Source organism: Salmo salar, chromosome 11, assembly GCF_965601325.2.
Source record: "Salmo salar chromosome 11, fSalSal1, whole genome shotgun sequence".
Classification (NCBI taxonomy): Eukaryota; Metazoa; Chordata; class Actinopteri; order Salmoniformes; family Salmonidae; genus Salmo; species Salmo salar.
The window spans coordinates 10,934,051-10,957,470 of NC_138301.1; the positions used below are offsets into that span (position 1 = coordinate 10,934,051).

At 41.8% G+C, this 23,420-nt stretch overlaps 2 protein-coding genes across 3 annotated transcripts; one reads left to right on the forward strand and one right to left on the reverse strand.

The window, feature by feature from the left end:
* The first annotated feature begins 1,967 nt into the window (after positions 1 to 1,967).
* LOC106561966 (26S proteasome regulatory subunit 6A-B) lies at positions 1,968 to 11,071 on the forward strand. 2 transcript variants are annotated; one of them, XM_014126458.3, is made up of 12 exons: positions 1,968 to 2,097; positions 2,625 to 2,705; positions 2,905 to 3,030; positions 3,214 to 3,318; positions 4,944 to 5,006; positions 5,137 to 5,274; positions 5,370 to 5,513; positions 7,312 to 7,460; positions 7,588 to 7,684; positions 10,165 to 10,310; positions 10,444 to 10,525; positions 10,738 to 11,071. In XM_014126458.3, the coding sequence occupies exons 1-12, from the start codon at positions 2,056 to 2,058 to the stop codon at positions 10,846 to 10,848; spliced, it is 1,284 nt and encodes a 427-aa protein (XP_013981933.1). In that variant the 5' UTR covers positions 1,968 to 2,055; the 3' UTR covers positions 10,849 to 11,071. The 2 variants fall into 2 exon arrangements, with proteins under 2 accessions (XP_013981933.1, XP_013981934.1); XM_014126459.3 differs by having other exon boundaries at positions 1,985 to 2,091.
* A 321-nt stretch (positions 11,072 to 11,392) lies between these two features.
* On the reverse strand, positions 11,393 to 21,635 carry LOC106561967 (mitochondrial carrier homolog 2). Its single transcript, XM_014126460.3, has 13 exons — positions 21,402 to 21,635; positions 20,286 to 20,370; positions 16,044 to 16,150; positions 15,699 to 15,725; positions 15,541 to 15,597; positions 15,199 to 15,256; positions 15,022 to 15,073; positions 14,870 to 14,929; positions 14,530 to 14,623; positions 14,067 to 14,114; positions 13,687 to 13,754; positions 12,279 to 12,354; positions 11,393 to 12,112 (listed from the first exon to the last, which is right to left on the reverse strand). Exons 1-13 carry the CDS (start codon positions 21,486 to 21,488, stop codon positions 12,026 to 12,028), a joined length of 906 nt encoding a protein of 301 aa, XP_013981935.1. The 5' UTR covers positions 21,489 to 21,635; the 3' UTR covers positions 11,393 to 12,025.
* Between the last annotated feature and the right edge of the window lie 1,785 nt (positions 21,636 to 23,420).

Below are 23,420 nucleotides of genomic sequence, written 5' to 3' on the forward strand. Positions count from 1 at the left end.
ACGAGAAAAATACAATAATTTGTGTGGTATTAGTTTAAGCACACTATGTTTGTCTATTGTTGTGACTTAGATGAAGATCAGATCAAATTTGATGACCAATTAATGCCGAAATCCAGGTAATTCCAAAGGGTTAACATAATTTTCCTTGCCACTGTAGGTACATCTGGTTACTAGGCAACAGGACAGATAATAGACAGTAGCAGCAGCATACTGTGTGTAGTGAGTGAGTGAGTGAGTGAGTGTGTGTGTGTGGCGTCAGTAATGTTTGCGCGTGTTATGTGTGTGTGAGCGTATGCAGTATGTGAGTGTGTTGGGGTGTCAGTCTAAGCACAGGTATGTGTGAGTGAGTGGGTAGAGTCTATTGTGCACATATAGTCAGTGCGGGATAGTTGGTGCAAAAAAGTGTATGTGTGAGTTGGGTTTCAGTGTAAGTATGTGTGAGTGTGCGAGTAGAATCCAGTGTTTTCATAGAGTCAGTGCAAAAAAGGGACAATGCAGTGATGTACTGGGCCGTACTCACCACCCTCTGTTGCGCCTTGAGGTCGGGTGCCTTGTAGTTGCCGTACCAAGCATTGATGCAACCAGTTCAGATGCTTTCAATGGTGTAGCTGTAGAACTTTTTTAAGGATCTGAGGGCCCATGCCAAATCTTTTCACCCTCCTGAGGGGGGAAGAGGTGCTGTCATGCCGTCTTCACAACTGTGTGGACCATGTTCATTTCTTAGTGATGGGGACGCAGAGGAACTTGAAGCTCTCGACCACCTACACTACAGCCCCATCGATGTGGATGGGGTCGTGCTTGCCCCTCTGTTTCCTGTAGTCCACGATCACTTCCTTTGTCTTGCTGACGTTGTTGTTCTGGCACCACACAGCCAGGTCTCTGACCTACCTCCCTATAGGCTGCCTCTGTAATAGTGTTACTTCCGGCCCTCTCCTCGCCCCTACCTGGGCTTGAACCAGGGACCCTCTGCACACATTGACAATAGTCACCCTCGAAGCATCGTTACCTATCACTCCACAAAAGCCCCTGCCTTTGCAGAGCAAGGGAAACAATTACTTCAAGGTCTCAGAGCGAGTGACATCACTGTTTGAAATGCCACTACCGCTCACCGCTAACTAGCTAGCCATTTCACACCGGTTACACCTCATCGCCGTCGGTGATCAGTCCTACCACCGTGGTGTCATCAACAAAAATGTATGATGGTGTTGGAGTCGTGCGTAGCCACACAGTCGTGGGTGAACAGGGAGTACAGGAGGGTACTAAGCACACACACCTGTGTTGATGGTCAGCATGGCAGATGTGTTCTTGCCTACCCTCACCTCCTGGGGGCAACCCCTCAGGAAGTCCAGGATCCAGTTAGAGAGGGAGGTGTTCAGTCTCAGGGTCCTGAGCTTGGTGATGAGCTTGAACGGGACTATGGTGTTGAATGTTGACCTGTAGCCAAAGAACAGCATACTCACATACAGTAAGTATTCCTTTTGTCCAGGTGGGTGAGGGAAGTGTGTAGTACAATAGAGTTTGCGTCGTCTGTGGATCGATTGGGGCGGTATGCTAATTGTAGTGAATCCAGGGCTCATATCAACACCATCATCCCAGACAGGATGATGGTGTTGGTGTGAGCCATGACCAGGCTTTCAAAGCATTTCATGGTTATAGATGTGAGTGCTATGAGGTAATAGTCATTTAGGCAGGTTAACTTGGTGTTCTTGGGCACGGGGACTCTGAGTAGGAGTCCTGGTAGTCCATCTGGCCCTGCGGCCTTCTAAATGTTAACCTGAATCCTGTCAAGGAATGTTTTGTCTTCTCAGGCCCTTAAGCCTGTGTAGGGCTGTGATGTGGACTATGACTGAAGGAGTGGGATGATTTTTTACATGTATTTTATTGTTCTATTGTATATGATGTGTTACATTTTTTTCCATTGCAGGAAAGGGGAAGTATCTCAGTCACTACCCGTACAGTAGGTGGCGGCAAAACACCTTATCGGTTGTAGTCTGCCGATAAACCTCAAAGAAAGAAGAAGTAGAAGCGCCTACCAAGAAGAAGACAAGCGAAAAGATGGCGTCGCTGAATGACAGATCAGTTTGGGATGAGGTGGAGGTTTGTTCCTTGAATTAACTGATTTGAATGTGTTCATGAATTTATTTTGATTAAAACATCTATTATTTGAATATGATCGTAATGACGAAGTTAACATGTATTCAATAAACGAAAGAGCTTATCCTTTTATCATTTAGCATAGGTACAAGCTAACGTTAGCTAGCCTGTTAAATTGATGTGAGAGTGACACAGGAAACTTTTCTTAACGTTAGGTTGGTCACATAAAACGCATGTTTTGTTTGGTATTTAGCATGGTAATGTAGTTAGCTAGTTATCAACTTTCGGTCACTTAACTTTGTTAGCTAGTAACTAACGCTACACACACACACACACTGAGATTCGTAAACCTATCTGCAAAGTTGTTAGCTAACGTTAGCCTGGCTATTTTGCTTGTTTAATTAGCCGCTAGCTAGTTTGGATAGTTTGCTTATAGCTAGGTATCGTGATTACTGTATAACGTTACCGTTAACGGTAGTAGCTAGATAGCTACGTTGTATCAACATTACAATTTTGTTTGTCAACAATAGGATGGGATCGGCGAAGAAGTCCTCAAAATGTCCCCTGAAGAGATCGTTCAGCGGACACGTCTTCTTGACAGTGAAATAAAGGTAACGTTAGATAGCTAACTACTCATTTGAGCTGTTATTGGTGTATCAGATGGCCCTCACTATTCTTTATTTTTTTCAGCTTCTTATCTGTTATGTCTCCACCATATACTTTACCCTTCCGTTTATGAAATGACGATATGAAAAGTAGGAATAAGTTGTGCCTAGGTCTATACATTCATTTGGACTCTTTATGTTGTAGATCATGAAGAGTGAGGTATTGAGGGTAACCCATGAGCTGCAGGCCATGAAGGACAAAATTAAAGAAAACACAGAGAAGATCAAAGTGAACAAGACCCTGCCATACCTGGTCTCCAATGTCATCGAGGTAGGAGCATGAAGAAATATGTACACTGTCACAATGTCACATTAATGCTTTATTGTATTGAACAGTTTAGATTCAAAAGCTCAATTCTTGTGAAACTCACTTTTGTGATGGGTGTTTATGACCATACAACAGTGTCTGGATCATCACAGGTTAGGTTTGAGATGTCTTAAAACTGTCTTGCAGCTTCTGGATGTGGACCCAAATGACCAGGAGGAGGATGGAGCAAATATTGATCTAGATTCCCAGAGGAAGGGCAAATGTGCTGTCATCAAAACATCTACAAGACAGGTAAGTAGCAACTAGGAATATGTCCAATCCAGTGTTTTCTGCAGCAGTCATTTAGCTGTGGCGTTGCGCCACGGCAAAATCATTGCCGCCAGGCCAACAAAATATGGAACATGAAAACATATTTATTCCAAGATGCACTTTGAAGATGATGGAACAGTCCACATTTACTTTTCCTCTGCAAACAAAACGAGTAATTAATAGAAATGTCTGACAACCCCATAATAGAATATCTATTTACTTAGTCGGCTTGTTTTGTGTTCTCTGTGAGATTAATAATCCTCTTGAGGCGCATTCAAGTTACCAGTCCCAAAATTGAATATAGGCTATATTTATTTAATAGGCTACTCAAACTTTTACCAGCCGCACCGGTTTACACTTTATATGGCCTGCTTATAGTCTAGTGAACTAATGCCTGAATTAATGTAATCATTTTATTCTTATTTTTTTTATTTTACTAGTCAGGTAAGAACAAATTCTTATTTTCAATGATGGCCTAGGAACAGTGGGTTAGCTGCCTCGTTCGGGCAGAACAACAGATTTTTACCATGTCAGCTCGGGGATTCGATCTTGCAACCTTTCGGTTACTAGTCCAACGCTCTAACCACTAGGCTACCTGCCGTCCATAATGAACTGAATTATCTAAATCGAACAGGCCTACTTGCTTGCAGGCTTTGTATCCATCTTCTGTGTTGTCCTTCCAAACTGGGGATTTCACTCGTGCAGCACCGGTTTCCACTATATTTTTGTAGCCTGTTCCCTTATCGTAACCACTATTTTTATTTCTCCACTTAGGCCTATGTTAACCAATTTTGCGTGAGCTAGGCTATCCAGGGAAAGTAAACTTGGCAAAGTTTCGTATTATCACTTGGGGAGAGAGAGAACATAAGCTCTGCACGTCGACCAATTTGAACCTTTTTTTGTGCCACACAAATAAGGGACAGTTCCCGGCTCCACACTCTCAATGCGTGCGTGGCTGGTAGCCTTATGTCTGTCTCGCCGCTCACAGAATGGAATTCGCAACACAACAAACTTCTGGGTTTTTAAAATGTGTATTATCTCGATTTAAAATGTTTCCGACCATCATGTAATTGTTCTGAACCGTAAGCCGACCCACAGGTTGAAAGAATGTGGGAATCCGACCCGATGCAGGACTCTACTAATGATTAGCCCAATAGGGTAAATGCAGATAGGAAACCCCATGCTTCAGCCTATTTATTTATAGCCACTATGCTTCATCAGTTGGGCTACAGGCAATAATGCTTATTGCTAATAGCTTACCTGATAATATGCTATTAGCAATATGTAAAAATAATTGTAACAAATCATTTTACCAATATATTTTCCTAATTTCTGGAGGTTGAAATTATATTTTAGATGGTGTCAACATAATTTTATTTGCATTCATTTTGGACAACATTTTTTTTTTTTTTATTCACCAAAATGAAATAAATCAGCCCCTCTGCGACATTTTCCCAGAGGAAATACTGGTCCGGTCTACTTACAAGTTCAACTGCATTTTGATCAGTACCTTTCCTGTGTTATACTTAGTAAATTAAAACAGTTATTAATAGGAGTTATTGAGCAGTTGTAGTTGACAGCGGTTTCCCCTTTTTGTGCTCTTGCAGACCTACTTCCTCCCGGTCATTGGCTTGGTGGATGCAGAGAAACTGAAGCCGGGAGACCTCGTGGTGAGCCCCTTTATCTTCACTTGAGTGTCCTTGAATAGCAGCTCCCTCTGCTCAACAAGCTATGGATTTATTTTTTGGTTATGCTTGAGTGTCGCATTTTATTTTTCTCTTTCCCTGTGGTGATGACCAGGGGGTAAACAAGGACTCATACCTGATCCTGGAAACCCTGCCCACGGAGTACGACTCCAGAGTCAAAGCCATGGAGGTGGACGAGCGCCCCACTGAACAGTACAGTGACATTGGGGGATTAGACAAACAGATCCAGGAGGTCCGATATTATCATTTGTATCTTATCTCTTTAGACACTCATATGTGAATGTAATTGCAGTTTTAGTAACGTGATGCTATTCTTTTGACTTTCAGCTGGTGGAAGCAATCGTTCTGCCCATGAACCACAAGGAGAAGTTTGACAACCTGGGTATTCAGCCACCTAAGGGGGTTTTGATGTATGGCCCCCCAGGAACAGGGAAAACCCTACTGGCTAGGGCCTGTGCTGCCCAGACCAAGGTAAAACAAAACACTGACCTTCTGGCTTGCTTTTTAGCAAGGGGTTATTTGTTAGTGCGGGAGTGTCAACTCCTTTTCGGCTTTAGGTAAAATTGTGTAGACAGGCAGAGTTTGATTTATTTACAGTTGAAGTCTGAAGTTTATATACACCTTAGCCAAATACATTTAAACTCAGTTTTTCACAATTCCTGACATTTAATCCTAGTAAACTTTATTTTAAGAATGTTAAATGTCAGAATAATAGTAGCGAGAATGATTTATTTCAGCTTTTATTTCTTTCATCACATTCCCAGTGGGTCAGAAGTTTACAGACACTGAATTAGTATTTTGTAGCATTGCCTTTAAATTGTTTAACTTGGGTCAAATGTTTCGGGTAGCCTTCCACAAGCTTCCCACAATAAGTTTGCTGAATTTTGGCCCATTCCTCCTGACAGAGTGGGTGTAACTGAGTCAGGCTTGTAGGCCTCCTTGCTCGCACACGCTTTTTCAGTTCTGCCCACAAATGTTCTATAGGATTGAGGTCAGGGCTTTGTGATAGCCACCCCAATACCTTGACTTTCTTGTCCTTAAGCCATTTTGCCACAACTTTGGAAGTATGCTTGGGGTCATTGTCCATTTGGAAGACCCATTTGCGACCAAGCGTTAACTTCCTGACTGATGTCTTGAGCTGTTGCTTCAATATATCCACATAATTGTCCTTCCTCATGACGCCATCTATTTTGGGAAGTGCACCAGTCCCGCCTGCAGCAAAGCACCCCAACAACATGATGCTGCCACCCCCTTGTTTCACGGTTGGGATGGTGTTCTTCGGCTTGCAAACCTCCCCCTTTTTCCTCCAAACATAAGGATGGTCATTATGGCCAAACAGTTCTATTTTTGTTTCATCAGACCAGAGGACATTTCTCAAAAAAGTACGATCTTTGTCCCCATGTACAGTTGCAAACCGTAGTCTGGCTTTTTTATGGCGGTTTTGGAGCAGTGGCTTCTTCCTTGCTGAGTGGCCTTTCAGGTTGTGTCGATATAGGACTGGTTTTACTGTGGACATAGATACTTTTGTACCTGTTTCCTCCAGCATCTTCACAAGGTCCTTTGCTGTTCTGGGATTGATATGCACTATTCGCACCAAAGTACGTTCACCTCTAGGAGACAGAACGCGTCTTCTTCCTGAGTGGTATGAGGGTGGCGTGGGCCCAAGTTTGTACAGATGAATTTGAATGTAGTCCCAATAGTATGTACAGATGAATGTGGTAGATGAATGTAGTCCCAATAGTTTGTACAGATGAATGTGGTACCTTCAGGCATTTGGAAATTGCTCCCAAGGATGAACTAGACTTGTGGAGGTCTACAATTGTTTTCTGAGGTCTTGGCTGATTTATTTTGATTTTCTCATGATGTCAAGCAAAGAGGTACTGAGTTTGAAGGTAGGCCTTGAAATACATTCACAGGTACACCTCCAATTGACTCAAATTATGTCAATTAGCCTATCAGAAGCTTCTAAAGCCATGACATCATTTTCGGTAATTTTCCAAGCTGTTTAAAGGCACAGTCAACTTAGTGTATGTAAACTTCTGACCCACTGGAATTGTGATACAGTGAATTATAAGTGAAATAATCTGTCTGTAAACAATTGTTGGAAAAATCACTTGTGTCATGCACAAAGTAGATGTCCTAACCGACTTTCCAAAATGATAGTTTGTTAACAAGAAATTTGTGGAGTGGTTGAAAAACGAGTTTTAATGACACCAACCTAAGTTTATGTAAACTTCTGACTTCAACTGTACCTTTCATCCTACTACAGGCCACATTCCTCAAGTTGGCTGGCCCACAGCTGGTCCAGATGTTCATTGGTGATGGTGCCAAGCTGGTCCGAGATGCCTTTGCCCTGGCCAAGGAGAAGGCCCCCTCTATCATCTTCATAGACGAGCTGGACGCCATTGGAACCAAACGGTGAGTGGTGCAGTTAAACTGTACGAGTCCTATACTGTAAACCAGCTACTGACGAGAAGTTCACAGTTGCTTTCCATAGCTGTTTAATAGCATGGACACAAGCCTCTGATCCATTTGATTTCTCCAGGTTTGACAGTGAGAAAGCAGGTGACAGGGAGGTACAGAGAACTATGCTTGAGCTCCTCAACCAGCTGGATGGGTTCCAGCCCAACATGCAAGTTAAGGTATTACTCAGTTCTTTCCATTCTTTTGAGGTACCTAAGATACCTGGTACATAAGGAGAAGTGTCTGTTTCACAATGCTATGAGGAAGGCCCTATATTGTTGGCCTGGCTGATGCGACTCCGGTGACTCAGAGCGCAGGGAGAGCTGTGACGCACTGGTCTGGATTGGCCGTTGTAAATGCGTTATTGATTGGTTCTCTTCGCTGAATTTTTTTGTGTTCAGTGTGAACACTCCAAAGGAACTCAGACCCCTCAAAAGAGCCCCCAAAGCGAACCGAACCAAGACCATCTCGAGAGGCGGTCTGACTTCAGTTTGCATTTTTAGGGAAATGTGAACACAAAGCACCATTTCCCCTGCCATAACCCCTCACATTGGTGCCACAAAAGTGAGATGATGACGTGTTCTGTTTTTGGATATTGATTAGCGATTGTCATGGATGCACAGACATTACAAAATGTCTGGAGTTTTATACTGACACGATGTTCAGATTATTTGTTTGCAATATGTGATCTTTAGACTAAAGGTCTTCCCAGGTCCAACAGATCCAAAATTCTAACAGACCTGAAACCCAGAGCGGGTCTGTGTCCTAAATTCTGACTTTTGTCTTGGGTAAAATGTATTTACCGACTGGACGCGATTAGACCTGTCCTTTAATTTATTGTTTGTGTGATGAGAACTGCATGAGCTTGTTATGTCAGCCAATTGCAACTCAATAAAACGTATAGCTTATGTCCAGCTGAAACTGGTTCCAGCTGCTCACCTCTGAGGAGAGTAAAAGCAGCCTTGGACTAGGCTACTGTTGATTGCGAAGATGGAGTTATTTTTCATTGAAGTAAAATGAGAGGAGAAAGAGTATAGTGAAAAGAAGCTGACAAGGGGAATGTCCTCAGGGACAAGTTTTAATGTTGTTGTGGACAAAGATGAGAAGAACGTTGGCGCGGCCAAATGGACTGTGTGCAACTCACTATTCAAGTTTGATACAATTTTATACCTTTTTAGTTGATTTATTTTTGAATTTATTCTTAATTGTTTAGTCATTAATTATTATTATACGTTTGTTGTAAAATAAATACAATTAGCCTATTGCTGTCGTTTGGTAGGTCGACGGTAGGTAATCGCCTTTGTTGGTAATAGCTGCAATATAGGCCGTGCCTGTTTAACTTTTTTGACGATTTCATTCTGTTGAGCCATTTTCATTAGCCAAATTAAATTCCAGCTGTAATGTATGCCGCAATATAATAGCATTACCGTTAGGCCTACTATGCTGTTCGCACTCAAACCATGAAAAGGATTAATCAGAGGGCAAGATGCAAAACGTAATTTAATGGCGCATTATAGTAACCTGTTTTGTATTTTCCCTATAAACAATGACTTGACTTACTTTTAGTACCATAATAAAGATAATCAGCTTTTATGTGGTATGGTTATTATTAACCTTAGCTACCGCAGGCCTATGAAGGCAGTGCGCACTGGCACTCCAACTGTCTCCGACAGTTGAACTTGAGGTGAGAAAGAATGTTTTATGCCTACCAGAGTTAAGCATTATATTGTTTCGATTAAAACGAGTATCTTCATTTCGAATATTCGGATCGAAAATGAACGAATTAGCCGGCGTCCTGTACGCCTGTACAGCAGTAGTAGCCTATTTGACAAGTGTAAAGAAGTCGATGTTGGGAACATGGCACCGGCATAGAACTATCTTTCATAAGCTGTTTATTCGATTGTGGGGTTTGAATAGTGAGAAGACAACAGGGTACAAAGTCAGTGCTAGTTAATAAAGGGGCAGTAGCCAACATTGGGTGTATAATTTTCAATTACAGCGTTATTTAGTCTTTAGTTATTATTCTTCAATTTATTATGTTACCAATAATATTGATAAGTTAATATCTAACTAAATCCAATTTAGCCTCAATTGTGAGTAGGTAGTATATCTAGCTGTACGATAACACTTTCTGTTGGAATGGCTGGTCCTGCACTTTGTGAAAACCCAGAGTGCATTGAGTCAAAGTTGGGTCTTTGGTTCCTTTCTAAACATAGCAATGTGAATGCAAAAAGGATTTGGGACCACAAAGTAGGTGAAGTGAACTGGCAAAAGAGTTGAGTCCTCATTCAAAAGCAAGGGCAGTGTGAATAAACATTTTATTTTTGCTTTTACCACAGAGTTCCCTTTAAAGAGGACTGAGATCAGTTATTTTAAACACGGTCAAATGTTTTATTTTTCCTGGGAGGTTGAGACCTCTCATTGTTTGGATTTGAAAATCCAACAGTTGAAATGGAAGGGGGTGGTGATCGGGGGTTGTGTGTGGGTGTTTGAATGAGAAAGACACGGAGGAGAAATGATCAGTAAAAGCACAGCCCCCTTCATTATCGACAACATCAAAAGTCTTTCCAAACTGAGGTCAGGAGGACTTTGAGTTAGGTGTTAGCCAGACTACTATATTGTACGCTGACACCTTGACTTTCCGATCCTCTTCTGCCAGGTTATCGCTGCCACTAACAGGGTGGATATCCTAGACCCCGCACTGCTGCGTTCTGGACGTCTGGACCGTAAGATTGAGTTCCCAATGCCCAATGAGGAAGCACGAGCCCGCATCATGCAGATTCACTCACGCAAGATGAACGTCAGGTTCGGACCAATCCACAATGCTTCATCCTACATTAGCCAAATTGATATGCATGTTATGATTAAATGTACTGCTGAGCTCAAAGTTATACACTGGTTCCTCATGTATTATTCAGAATCTGTATTGTTCCCACAGCCCTGATGTCAACTATGAGGAGCTGGCCAGGTGCACTGATGACTTCAATGGCGCCCAGTGCAAAGCAGTGTGTGTGGAGGCGGTGAGTCATACCTCTCTCACTAAACATGCACAAATTTGTGAAGGAACAAACCAGCCCTATTAACTACAGTTACGTTGTTTCCTTTTCCCTGGTGAAATACTGTTAGTCACGGTTTTGATTGTAAAACTTAATTTGCCCTTTTTTCTTAAAATATCAATATATGTAGGAACGACAAGAACAAACAAGGATTTTACTTTCTTTCCTTCTTCCAGGGTATGATCGCCCTTCGCAGGGGGGCAACGGAGCTCAATCATGAGGACTACATGGAAGGCATCTTGGAAGTACAAGCTAAGAAGAAGGCCAACCTGCAGTACTATGCCTAAGGCTCTTCAGGGGAAGTGTGTGATACTCTCCAGTTGTATCCAAAACATGAACCAATCTGTACTATTTGTGCAGCCATAATAGTCCCCATTAGTGTGCAACATTAACACTAATTGCCACTTCTCACTCTTTGGTGCTTCGGAAGTTGTTTGGTGTGAGGCCGGGACTGGAGACAGGTTTTGGTTTATTGTACCATGAAAGAATAAAAAACGCTTTTTTCATTAATACAGTTGCCTTTGGCTAGATGGAAATAATTAACAAGCTGTGGCAAAGACATCGCCGCATTATATTTCAGATGTTACCATTTACAAATATTATGAAAGGGGCATTTTGCCACCATATTTGGGCTGTTACCTGCGAGTACTTCCAATGGAGTGTCAAAAGGACCATTTTGCACTTGACAGAAACAGCCAATGTACTTCTGTGAAACTAATCGCCTATTGTGGTTCAGGGTGTAACTTGACTTTTGAATCAATGTTTCAGGGGACTAGCTACACACTGGAGAATTAAATCAAAAGCCAATGCTGTAAGAGAAAGCAAAAAGTAAAAAAAAAAAGCATCTTTATTTGGATCAGTCAAAATGAGTTAATACAAGCACCTGACTGCTTTGACAAGGCCATATACATGTCAACTCAAACTCTCCATAGCTCAGTGTGGCCCCAAGTTACCTTAACACATCCATTTCTTATCATGTGATTACATCAATACAAGGTCCCAATTCCCAATAACGTTTGAATTAAACATTACATGCAGATTAGCTAAAACTCCCATGTTAAATTCAGAGCACAGGGAGGGCTTCTACTCAATGCCTGCCAGATATACAGGGTATTCCGAAAGTTTATATTGGCAATAGGTGACATACGATTTAGTCTTCCATCACCGAAAGAGGAACTGGGAACTATTACAATCTTACTTATTCCTGGATTTAGGTGAAATGGCTCCATTTAATTATCCTGCAGTACAGTTTTACAAGTTTCTATATATTAAAATAAAGCTCTTCACATTTCCAATCAAAGCAGCACATTGCTGTAAAACAATGCAATTTTATCTTTACTTGATGACAGGTTGAAAAAGAAATCGTAAACAAGTGCATACAAAGGATTAGATGCCAGCGATCCACCCCCTTTCAGGCAATGTCAATTTATATTACAATTAGATTCTATGCAGGTAGTTCAAGACTTAAAAAAATCTCTTCTGGTCGATTGCATACGTCTTCCCCACAGGCAGCTTCCGGAAAAATAAACTGTTGCCTCTGCTCATGTTTCCCTATAAATAGAGGAAATACAAAACAGGAACAGCTTAACGGCACAAATTCAGCCATAATAATTCAGAATTTAACATGTTAACCAACGTGAATAAGTAAGGATCTTATGGTTGTAAGCCATGTCTGTTACACCTGTGTAGTATTAACATTTTGAAAGCAGCAACCTACCTCTAGGCTCAGGTGCCTCCAGCAGTCCACCCAGGTTGGATATATTGAAGCATAGGGAGGGAGGCCGCCAGCCAGACTGTAAAAGACAGGAGTGCTTACGTGGAAAGCCAGCCTCAGACATAAACCACTCACTACAGGGAAACTTTAAAAAAGGTCCAATGCAGCCATTTAAAATCGCTATCAAATCATTTATTGGTAACCAGTACCTTACTGTGATTGTTTTTAATTAAAATGGTCTCAAGCAAGAATTTTTCCTAGGACTGTTGGAGTAAGGGACCTATTTGGACGAGCTTTATATGCGAGGGCTATGTAACCTGAAAACTAGCTGTCATTGGCAGAGGTTTGAAACTATGGATGTGTGATACGGCCTAACAATCATACCTCTTTCTTTTTAGTTATGGCTGTTTCACAATTTATCAACCCCCCCCAAAATAAAGATTGTCCAAATAAGCTTTGTTGTACAATTAAAAAAAAGGTCAAATACACTACATTTCAAACAGTCAGCAATAATTAACAAATTCAGGGCTTGTGAAATTATACATAGGCTAAATAAGCATTCCACTAATAATTGTATTAGTTCAACATGCTTTTTTGGAATACTGTTTGAACAGCATCCTAGTCCATACACTTTATTCAGATGTTGGAAATCAAGTGACCTACCTTAAGCTTATTGCACATTTAGAAAACAGACTAGACAGTCTTTGGCTAAAATGCTGCTAGTGGTACTGCAATGCCGCGCGACAATCTGATCGTTAATTTGACAGAATCGGTATTCCCATTTTAGTTGTCTGCTCTGCATGCAAATTGAGGAGTGGAGACAAAGGGTATCGTTAGAAAGGCAAATTTCTCTATTACAGTAAAATAATGTTTGTGTCCATTTGACGGATTCTGTTTCACCAAACCTCAAATGCAAATAGAGAATTGAATCCACTTGTCAGAGAGGAAGAAGTGAGCTCATCTATGTTGTTGTGAGTGGCAGGGGAGGGGTTTGGTGTGTGTAAACAGAGAGGAAGATGCAAAGCGTGAGGTTTCACTCTCGCCAAAATCTGTCCAAAATAAGCCCACCGCGTTTCCATGGGTTTTATTTTGGACCTTAGCATGCCTTCGGGACAATGACTCCCATTGTTGGGGCAGAGACACGAGTATCTCGTCATTATATACGCATCTCTGGTGTAAATGGGAAGGTGTACACAGCACAGAAGGATCGAAGGAGACGAGACCGAAACGAGGGGACAAACGCTCCTAAAAACAAATAAACTTGAATTCTTGTGATACAGGTATTTGGAATATTACCCCAAAACAAATTCATTTGATATATCGCCCAGACCTATTTGAAACGCTTTGTGTTATTGGTCTATGAACTTACACCATGTTGGTGTAAAAAAAACATCCAAACGCAGCTACTTACCCGCAGTCGTTGACGGCCATGAGGTTAGACACCAAAACAAAGGGGTATGTGAGCATACTGGCGAAGAACTGGAACACGAGAGGGAGATACAAATTGACAACATCACCAACCAAGGCAATACATTTTAGTCATATAGCAGGAGTTCTTATAAAAAGCGACTTACAGTATTGAGTGCATACATTTATTTACATTTTGTACTGGTCCCCCGTGGGAATTGAACCCACAACCCTGGTGTTGCAAGCGCCATGATTTACCAACTGAGCCACACTGGACCCCAATAAAAGTCCCATCAACTGTTTACCTGTATGGTATTAATAGTTGCCTGTGTTATGACCTTACATTGACAAATTGTAGATTTAAAACAAATGTTTTACACTTACCCCAGTCCCAGCCTGAGCGCAGTTCTTTATTTCTCCTGTGTGACTCATCTGTGAGGAAAGGATAAAAAAAATCAAATAAAAAAATAAATCACTTACCCATGCATTCTACACTGACAATGTACTTCAGTACAGGATCTTTAAAAAAAAAAAAAGTGATATCCACATCTACTTTAAAGGCCCAGTGCAGTCAAAAATGTGATTTTCCTATGTTAAAAAAAAAAATACCACACTATGAGGTTGGAATAATACTGTGAAAATTATAATGCCCTTTTAGTGTAAGAGCAGTCTGAAAAGGCCGCCTGAATGTTCAGCCTGTTTTGGTGGGATGGAGTTTTGGCCTGCCTGTGAAAACAATCACAGTAAGGTACTTCATTGTTACCCAGAAATGATTTGACACGGAGATAAAGACGGCGGCATTGGACCTTTAAACTAGTGTCAAAATCCCCAAATCCATCTGCCTTACTGAGTCGTCAATGGCGTATGTGTTGACGAGGTGGGCAAGCATGTTGCAGATCCACAGAGACAGTATGTCACCCAGCAGACGAGGAATAAGGCCCCTGCATGAGAGCAGTTATTAAGACGACAGGAAAAAAAATAAGGGCATGGTACAGACATCCAGAAAAAACAGCCTCTAGACAACAATTCATTTGCAAGATTCAGGAGCAAGCATAAACCTACTTTTAAAAATAACTTCAAAAAGGATTAACTGAATTTACTGAGGTCAAATGTATTCTAGCAGGTCAAGACTAAAGGTTGCCCTTGATGAAACATTGGTCATGTAGCCAAAAGAAGATCATACTTACGCAAAGAATCCCAGAACTCCTTCATTCTTGTAGACAGTGACGATGGAGTCAAACACTCCACTGCAAGAAAACAAGAAACATTTGTAATATTCAGTATTACATGGCTATAAATCGTATAAACACATATTGAACTTGGGTTAAGAAAAACTCACCTGTACTTGGTTTCTCTACCGATAAACTGGACCATGCATCTCAAGGTGATCACTTTGGAACAAACAGAAAAGAAACCATTCAGAACCCAGTATCCATGCAGTAATCATTATCCTACGAGAACATTTGAGGCAAAGCGTGACATGACAAAAGTTGCTTGACACAAACAGTACAATTACCATGGAAGGGGTGCGTTACGATCGTGGCACAGGAGCGGGCTATCATCTCTTTGGTTGTCTGGTAAAAGAAAAACAAAGAATGGAGATGCAGAATTTGGGAGAAACCATGAATCCAGATATTAACTTACTTGTGTATGGTGAAAAAAACACAGCTAAGCGACAATTTACAGAATAAGGTCTGTTCAAGCCACGTCTAACAGAACTGTGAAACAAATCTGAATATTTTGATTGATCTTGGTTTTGTCAAAAGCAATAACATGCAAAAATAAAATAAAATAAAATAATAAAAATAAAAAAAAAATCTGTCAAACCATCTGCTTTACTGGACAAATTAATTCATACCTCATTCACAACATGCTGTAAGGATCCCTCTTCAGCTTTCTGACTGGTTCGAGAGACCTAAAAAGGATTGAAAACTGACCATCAATATCCACAGCCTGAATTTAAAAGATTTTATAAAATAAGAAACAATTAATCCATAACCAGGCCAAAATATTTACCTCATATTTGCCTGCATCCTGGCATCTCTGTTAAAGACAGCAGTGATTAGTTCAACAGAGATCCATTTCCATAGTGGTGTGTCGACACATTGCCATTTATGAATTTAGAAACAAATAGCATTGGTCACACTCACCATCCTAAGACAGTGAAAGGCCAATGCAGTTCAAGTCAGAGTCAATTCCCAAGCCAGCATATAGCTTATTCTCTGACGAGCATGACTTTCAATACAGAATGTGATCACATTTCCCATTCATTTATGTTTGAGGCTAGACTACTGCTGAGGTCTGGACACATCAGATAACATTTATTCAGGAAGCTACATTAAGCCAGCTTGTTAGACCCACCTGCAAGACGCTGCTGTGTACAAGGGTGCCGATGGTCCCTGCACAGAGCCTGGGGGCTAGGCCATTAAAGAGACCTACCTTGCCATCAATCTTTATGATGTGCTTTGCTAAAAGACAGAAATTAGAGGACACAGAAAATATGTTCATTAGTATGGTACGGATAGGCCAGTCTTATTTCCGGTAGCCTACTAGATGGAGTTTAACATCAACATAAGTCTAGTTTTAAATTCATCACTAGTAGTGCTGCGCAGGTTGACTCATAACCCGCAGTCCCTGCGGTTATATCCGCTGGACGGGCTGGTTTAGTATCATGAACTATTGTGTGAATGAAGGCCAGGTTGAATAAAGAGAAAATACCTTTTAAAAAAATGATGTATCTATTGGCAAAAATAGATTTTTTTTCTTTCATTATTTTATGCTCTCTGGCATTAAGCCTATGCATATAAGCTTTAGGGCCTAACTGTACACCAACCAAATATCCTACACGCCAACTGTCAAACGCTTTTGCGAACGGGCAGAAAGAGTTAACATCGATCCACGGAGGCAAAAAGGACAATGTTGGAGTTTAATTCAATAAGAGAAAAGCCGCGAAATGGAGAGTTTAAAAATATTTGGTGAAGTGGTAAAAGAGGATGATGGCAGTGCCGGCTATGTTGTGTGTGAGGATTGTGAGTTGCTATAAAAATTTGACAGTCAAGACAGGGACTTCATATAGACCTATGGCACGTCAAGGGAACTGTAGCCTACTGTTCAGATGGGTTAAAATGGAAGCAGAAATCTAGACACTGAATGTAGGTCTATAACCTCTCATATAGCCTTAATATGAACTCCTGCAGAATCAAGCATTTCTTGCAGTAAAATGATACACCAAGTGTAGGACACATTTTGACTCGGGAACAGGAGTGGAGATATGGTTTATTTCTTTCAGCATCTTGAGAGCATGCAAATCCACATTTAGATGCTATCTTTATCAGCATCATAAAAGCTGATAGTATTTCAACCACATAAAATATGCATCCAAGCCTAACTGAAATCTTTCACAGCTTTCCATTTCCTTACAACCGGTCAAACTAATGTCAATTGGAAAGTTAGCCAAATCTTTCCGAGTTATTTATTGCATTTTCCTCCCAGTCCCTAAATGTCTTTGCTCCACAAAAGAAGCAGAGATGACAGAAAACTTTACCGATGTCAACAAGATTGCATTCATTCTAACGATTTATGACATTCTGGTGAGCAAGGGATTATTTAGTCTTCTAGGCCAACATAATGACAGAAGATAAGCTGCATGTATCAAATTTAGACAAGTTGACTAACGAATAGCTTACCAAAATGTCCGAAATTATAAGCACCAACATAACTTGGGCAAAATAAATCTTGCACCCGGTCAACAAAAATGGTTTGCCGTCTGACTGTAGGCTACAGCACATTTTATATATCATGCTTGATCCAAAAATGTGTTCAGAGGCTCCGTATGGAGGGGGAAACCATGAATCCAGAGGCATGCAGAGGCCAAACTGAGCGCCGTAGTCCGTACTGCAATGTCGTGCGCCTCCCAAATTTTGTAACAAAGAGCTCCGTATAGCTCTGGATTGATATGATTGGTTGACAGTAGGTGGGAGGTACTGTATAAAAAGAAACTCACTTCCGTGACAACTTCCTTCACAACAGCTCTGCACTGCTCCAGTACACTACATGACCAAAAGTATATGGGCACCTGCTCATCGAACATCTCATTCCAAAATCATGGGCATTAATATAGAGTTGGTCTCCCATTTTCTGCTATAACAGCCACCACTCTTCTGGGAAGGCTTTCCACTAGATGTTGGAACATCGCTGCAGGGACTTGCTTCCATTCAGCCACAAGAGCATTAGTGAGGTCGGGTACTGATGTGAGACGATTAGGCCTGGCTCGCAGTCGGCGTTACAATTCATCCCAAAGGTGTTCCATGAGGTTGAGGTCAGGGCTCTGTGCACTCCAGACAAGTCCTTCCACACCGATCTCGGCAAACCATTTCTGTATGGACCTCGCTTTGTGCTTAGAGGCATTGTCATGCGGAAACAGGAAAGGGCCTTCCCCAAACTGTTGCCACAAAGTTGGAAGAATGCAATCATCTAAAATGTAATTGTATGCTGTAGCGTTAAGATTTCCCTTCACCGGAACTAAGGAGTCTAGTCCGAACGATGAAAAGCAGCCCCAGACCATCATTCATCCTCTAACAAACTTTAGTTTGCACTATGAATTGGGGCCAGGCAGCTTTATCCTGGCATCCGCCAAACCCAGATTCGTCCGTCGGACTGCCAGATGGTGAAGTGTGATTCATCACTCCAGAGAACGCGTTTCCACTGCTCCAGAGTCCAATGGCAGCAAGCTTTATACTACTCCAGCAGACACTTGGCATTGTGCATGGTGATCTTAGGCTTGCGTGCGGTTGCTCGGCCAAGGCAAGGGCTCCATTTTTTTTGCTTACTACATGATTCCATATGTGCTATTTCATAGTTTTGATGTCTTCATTATTCTACAATGTAGAAAATAGTAAAAATAAAGAAAAACCCTTGAATGAGTAAGTGTCCAAACTTTTGACTGGTACTGTACATCTGCATGTTTTTTTGTGCAACAGTATCTTCTAAATCAAAGAGGAATATGCAAAACAATATGTTAGTTAAATGAAGTAGTTAAGAGAAAACATTAAAATGTAGCCAAAGATTATAGGGTCCCCTAGGAAACACTTGTCAACACTTTGGTTCCTGCCCTGTCACAATAACTCCTCCCTGGCATTTTAATTTGTCGTCATATCAAACACTATTTAAAGTGCCCACTATTATATTCTAACTGTAGAATTTGAATAATCATTCAATTTCCATGATTCCAACAGTTCACCCAACTGTTTTGCTCTAAATCACAAGTCAAAATGCAATTGCAACATTTGGTCAAAATGAAGGCCTAGATTGTTTTCACAAATCGTGCAGCCCTATGTGGCAGTGTGGAAATCATCTCAAATGAGTGCAGGAAATGCAGAAATGGATGAAAATGCTGAAATTTATTTTTGGTTGAAGTTGAACAGTATAAAACATTCAGAATAGAGAAAGACCCATTGAAATCAATTACAATGTATAGTTAGCTAACGCACCTTTGTACTGTAACGTACAATCAACCTTATTTTAGTGCCCCAATTTTTTTTTTCTTTCTCCCAGGTCAATTTCTCCCTTTTCCAGCAAAATCAATGACGAGACCATCCCGTCTCTGCATGACTGAAGGCAATGAGCTCCGTTGGGTCTTTTTAAAAATGGCGGGTGGGGAAGCGAAACCTATTGCGTGATAGGAAAAGGAGGAGATATGGCGGGTGGGCAAACTGCTTTTTTCACCAGATCTGTCCAATTTATCACCGCTAAAATGTAAATAAACACTAAAAAGAGTTTATATGATTTATCATTACATACCTATTTGAAGGTTTGTGCCGAATTTGAGTCGGGTGTTTAGGGCGGTTCTAAAGTTATCTTCAGAAGTAAACAGCTGCTGTCACAGCTTTTGAGAGTCATGATGGCTTGCAGTGATGAGCAAAAAACGAATGCATTCAGTTGTACAATTGACTAGGTATCCCCCTTACCCTGTCCCTTTCTTGTTTTTAATCTGCTGGAGAGGCTGTAAGACATAGAATGAGTTGCATTATGCGGGCTGTAGGTTACGTCATGACACGTCACACTGACGTACAGCGCCAGTTTTTTTCAACTTTTCTCCAAAACTATCCAGCAATTCTATGCCAATCAAAGCTTGAGTAGAAACGTACTTCACACCCCAGTATATGTTGGCACCCTCGGATCGGTCTCGCACTACTAATAAAAAGCAAATGTGCCGTCTTTATTTTTAATACCATTATATTATATTTTGGCCATATCGCCCAGGCCTATTCTGTACTGTCTTTATTATTATTTTGAAAAGCGGTTGTGAAATATGAACACGGAGCTCACATACTTTTGAAAAATGTAATTGCTATTATTTTCTGTGAATATCATTTAAGATGGTACCAGTTTAACACCCTACACCTGCTCAGGAAGCAGGACTATCTTCCATATTTCACAACCGCTTTTCGAGTTGTCTATGCGCGAGTCAATACCAAAATAATACCAAGGTGGTGTAGCGTCGAGTTACGACCCGCTGACAACTAACTTGTACAACCATCCCGATGCTAACAGAAAAAACAGCTAATCATTTTGCAAGTGGGTAGACTGTAATTCAGGTCTCACCATAGGCAAACAGTCCTGGCAGCTGGTACACTTGTCTACCAAACAGGTTTCTTCCTAGGGACGGAGGGAGAGGTTCATGTCCAACCTGAAAAAGGAGTACATGTGCAATTGCCATTAATTAGGCTATCTGGGTAATTATATAATACATTGCAGTGAACGTCATATGAGGCCAAGTGCCAGTCAGTTATTGTTAGAACTAGTACCATTTTCTAGGCTAGCAAGCTAGATTAGCAATATGCTACATTTGTTTTACTTTCTTTGCAGACATTTGACACAGTACAATTATCATACATCTTATCTGACAACAACACACACAGTAATGCATTATGATCCAGCGAACTACCCGGTCGTGTTATAACCTTACTCATTTGCTAGCTCGCGTTACTCGGGTGAGTGGGCCAAAGGGCACCCATCCTGTCATGAACGTTTTGAATGAGAGCTAGTTACGTTAGCCAGTCCGTTATTCTCAAGGTATTGATAATGTCACACAAATTAACATGATAGCTGGCTAAATAGGGTCATGTCTAGTTGGGATACTGTGTCAGATTTAGGTACAAATGAGTTTTTTTGTGTGCATTTTAGCTAACCCTAACACTTTCCCTAAACTTAACCTAATTCTCCCAACCTGTTACAGTACATGTCATTGTTTCTCATAACCTGCTACTTCAAGTCAAATTTGACAAAAGCTGCATCCCTCCTAGACAAAACCGCTAGATATAAATAATTGTAAAACAATGTAATTGTTTATCTGCAACAAAATGTCGAAACCACTTCCTTAGTTAGCTAACAAGCTAACGTAGCTTAGCTCTTAACCTTTGCGTGGCGTCAACCCCCTTGCTACCAATTCTAGTTAGCTATAGAAACAGAAGGTTTGAAACGATAAGTAAACTGATGTTTAGGTAATATATTGTCATGAGATCAGCTTGACTGTATCAGCTGTGTGGAGTATGGAAAGTAACGTTAGTTCTAGTTAGCTAATCGTTATGGCTGTTGTTGCAGCTAACGTTAGCTACAGTAGCCTGTCAGTTACAGAACCGGCCTCGACGTAAAGCTAGCAGGATCAAACATTCTGGTTTGTTTAATCTCTCTATATATATATATATATATCTATCTTACCTGAACTAGAACTTTGATGTACATGAGGGGGTGGGAAAGGACCGTTAATCCAGACCCCAGAAGTACTTGGCCACACGTGTCCGCCATTATGGAGCAAACTAATAGGATTCTTCTCCTCCCACCAGCCGGGAAGAGAGGAAGGAAAGCTTCAGTAGGTTAGTAACTCAGCTCACATGACACAGAAGGGACTGCACAGGCCGCAGATTCTTCAGATGACTTTGGCGAAGACTTCATAGGATCCTCCTGTGCTGGAATATAGACGTTTTATATCATTTGTTTTCATCCTCTCTGAAAGATTACAGGCTATATCAATTTGGCGCATACACATACATTTTAGTAGGCCTAGAAATCTGAAGGAATAGTGTTATGGTCTTACAATCTTGAGGTGAAAAGAAGACCATGAAAATAAAAGTAAAAAAAGCGCACCCACCATCAGCTCTGCAGTATCCAAGCCGACCTTCGACCAGACCAGAGTTGAAAAGCCGACCGTCGACCAGACCAGTTGGCTGACCAGCTGACCGTCAACCAGACCTGCGTTGACCAGCTGACCGTCGAACAGACTAGCGTTGACCAGACCAGCGTTGACCTGTCAACCAGACCAGCGCTGAGACACCCGACCAGACCAGCAGACCGTTGACCAGCTGACCTTCGACCAGACCAGCGTTGACCAGCTGACCGTTGAGCAGACTAGTGCTGAGCCACCTGACAAGACCAGCGCTGAGCCACCCGACCAGACCATCATTGACCATCTGTTGACCAGACCAGAGCTGAGCCACCCGACCAGACCATCATTGACCATCTGTTGACCAGACCAGAGCTGAGCCACCCGACCAGACCATCATTGACCATCTGTTGACCAGACCAGAGCTGAGCCACCTGACCAGACCAGCCTGGACCAGACCAGCGTTGACCAGACCAGTGCTGACCAGCCGACTGCGACCAGGCCAACATTGACCTGCTCACGGGGATGATAAAGAACCCTCCCATGCTCACTACTTCAATGAAGAAGTCAAATCAATCTTTGCCAGCATAGATGGAGGAATTTGGCCTCAATACGATGTGCAAGTGACGTCATCCTACATCATACTTCTGGGTTCTGCCCCCTAATCTTTCCAATGGGCTTGATGATTATTTTTGAAAATGCAGTAATTTATTAAGATATGCAGTACCAGTCAAGGCTTTTTCTTTATTTTTACTATTTTATACATTGTAGAATAATAGTGAAGACATCAAAACTATTAAATAACACATATGGAATCAATCATGAAACAGAAATCATCTGCGTGCTTGTCGTCTTCACCAGGGTCTTGACCTGACTGCAGTTCGGCGTCATAACTGACTTCAGAGGGCAAATACTCACTTTCGATGGCCGCTGGAGAAGTGTGCTCTTCACGGATTAATCCCGGTTTCAACTACCAGGCAGATGGCAGACAGCGTGTATGGTGTCGTGTGGGCGAGCGGTTTTCTGATGGGGTATGGGTGGTGAGGGTGGGGAACATCACGTCCACCATGCTGACCCTTAACACAGGGGTGTGTGCTTAGTCCCCTCCTGTACTCCCTGTTCTCCCATGACTGTGGCCACGCACGACTCCAACACCATTTTCAAGTTCGCTGACAACACGACAGTGGTAGGCCTGATCACCAGCGATGATGAGTCAGCCTAAAGAGAGGTCACTAACCTGGCAGTGTGGGTCCAGAGCAACAACCTCTCCCTCAACATCAGCAAGACCAAAGAGCTGATCGTGGACTACAGGAAATGGGGGGACGAGCACGCCCCCAACCACATCTTCGGGAGGCAGTGCAGCAGGTTCAAGTTCCTCAGGGTCCAAATCACTAAAGACTTAAAATAGTCCAAACGCACACGCACAGTCGTGAAGAAGGCGTGACAGTGCCTCTTCCCCCACCGGAGGTTGAAAAAGTTTGGCATGGGCCCTCAAATCCTGAAAAGGTTATTCAGCTGTACCATTGAGAGCATGTTGACTGGCTGCATCAATGCTTAGTATGGCAATAGCACCGCCC

Coding starts and splice junctions, on each gene's coding strand:
- LOC106561966 (XM_014126458.3), top strand. CDS start 2,056: ATGGCGTCGCTGAATGACAGATCAGTTTGGGATGAGGTGGAG. Junction 2,098..2,624: donor CAGTTTGGGATGAGGTGGAG/GTTTGTTCCTTG, acceptor TGTCAACAATAG/GATGGGATCGGCGAAGAAGT. Junction 3,031..3,213: donor TGGTCTCCAATGTCATCGAG/GTAGGAGCATGA, acceptor ACTGTCTTGCAG/CTTCTGGATGTGGACCCAAA.
- LOC106561967 (XM_014126460.3), bottom strand. CDS start 21,488: ATGGCGGACACGTGTGGCCAAGTACTTCTGGGGTCTGGATTAACGGTC. Junction 14,930..15,021: donor GGTAGAGAAACCAAGTACAG/GTGAGTTTTTCT, acceptor GTTTTCTTGCAG/TGGAGTGTTTGACTCCATCG. Junction 12,113..12,278: donor GGAGGCACCTGAGCCTAGAG/GTAGGTTGCTGC, acceptor CTCTATTTATAG/GGAAACATGAGCAGAGGCAA.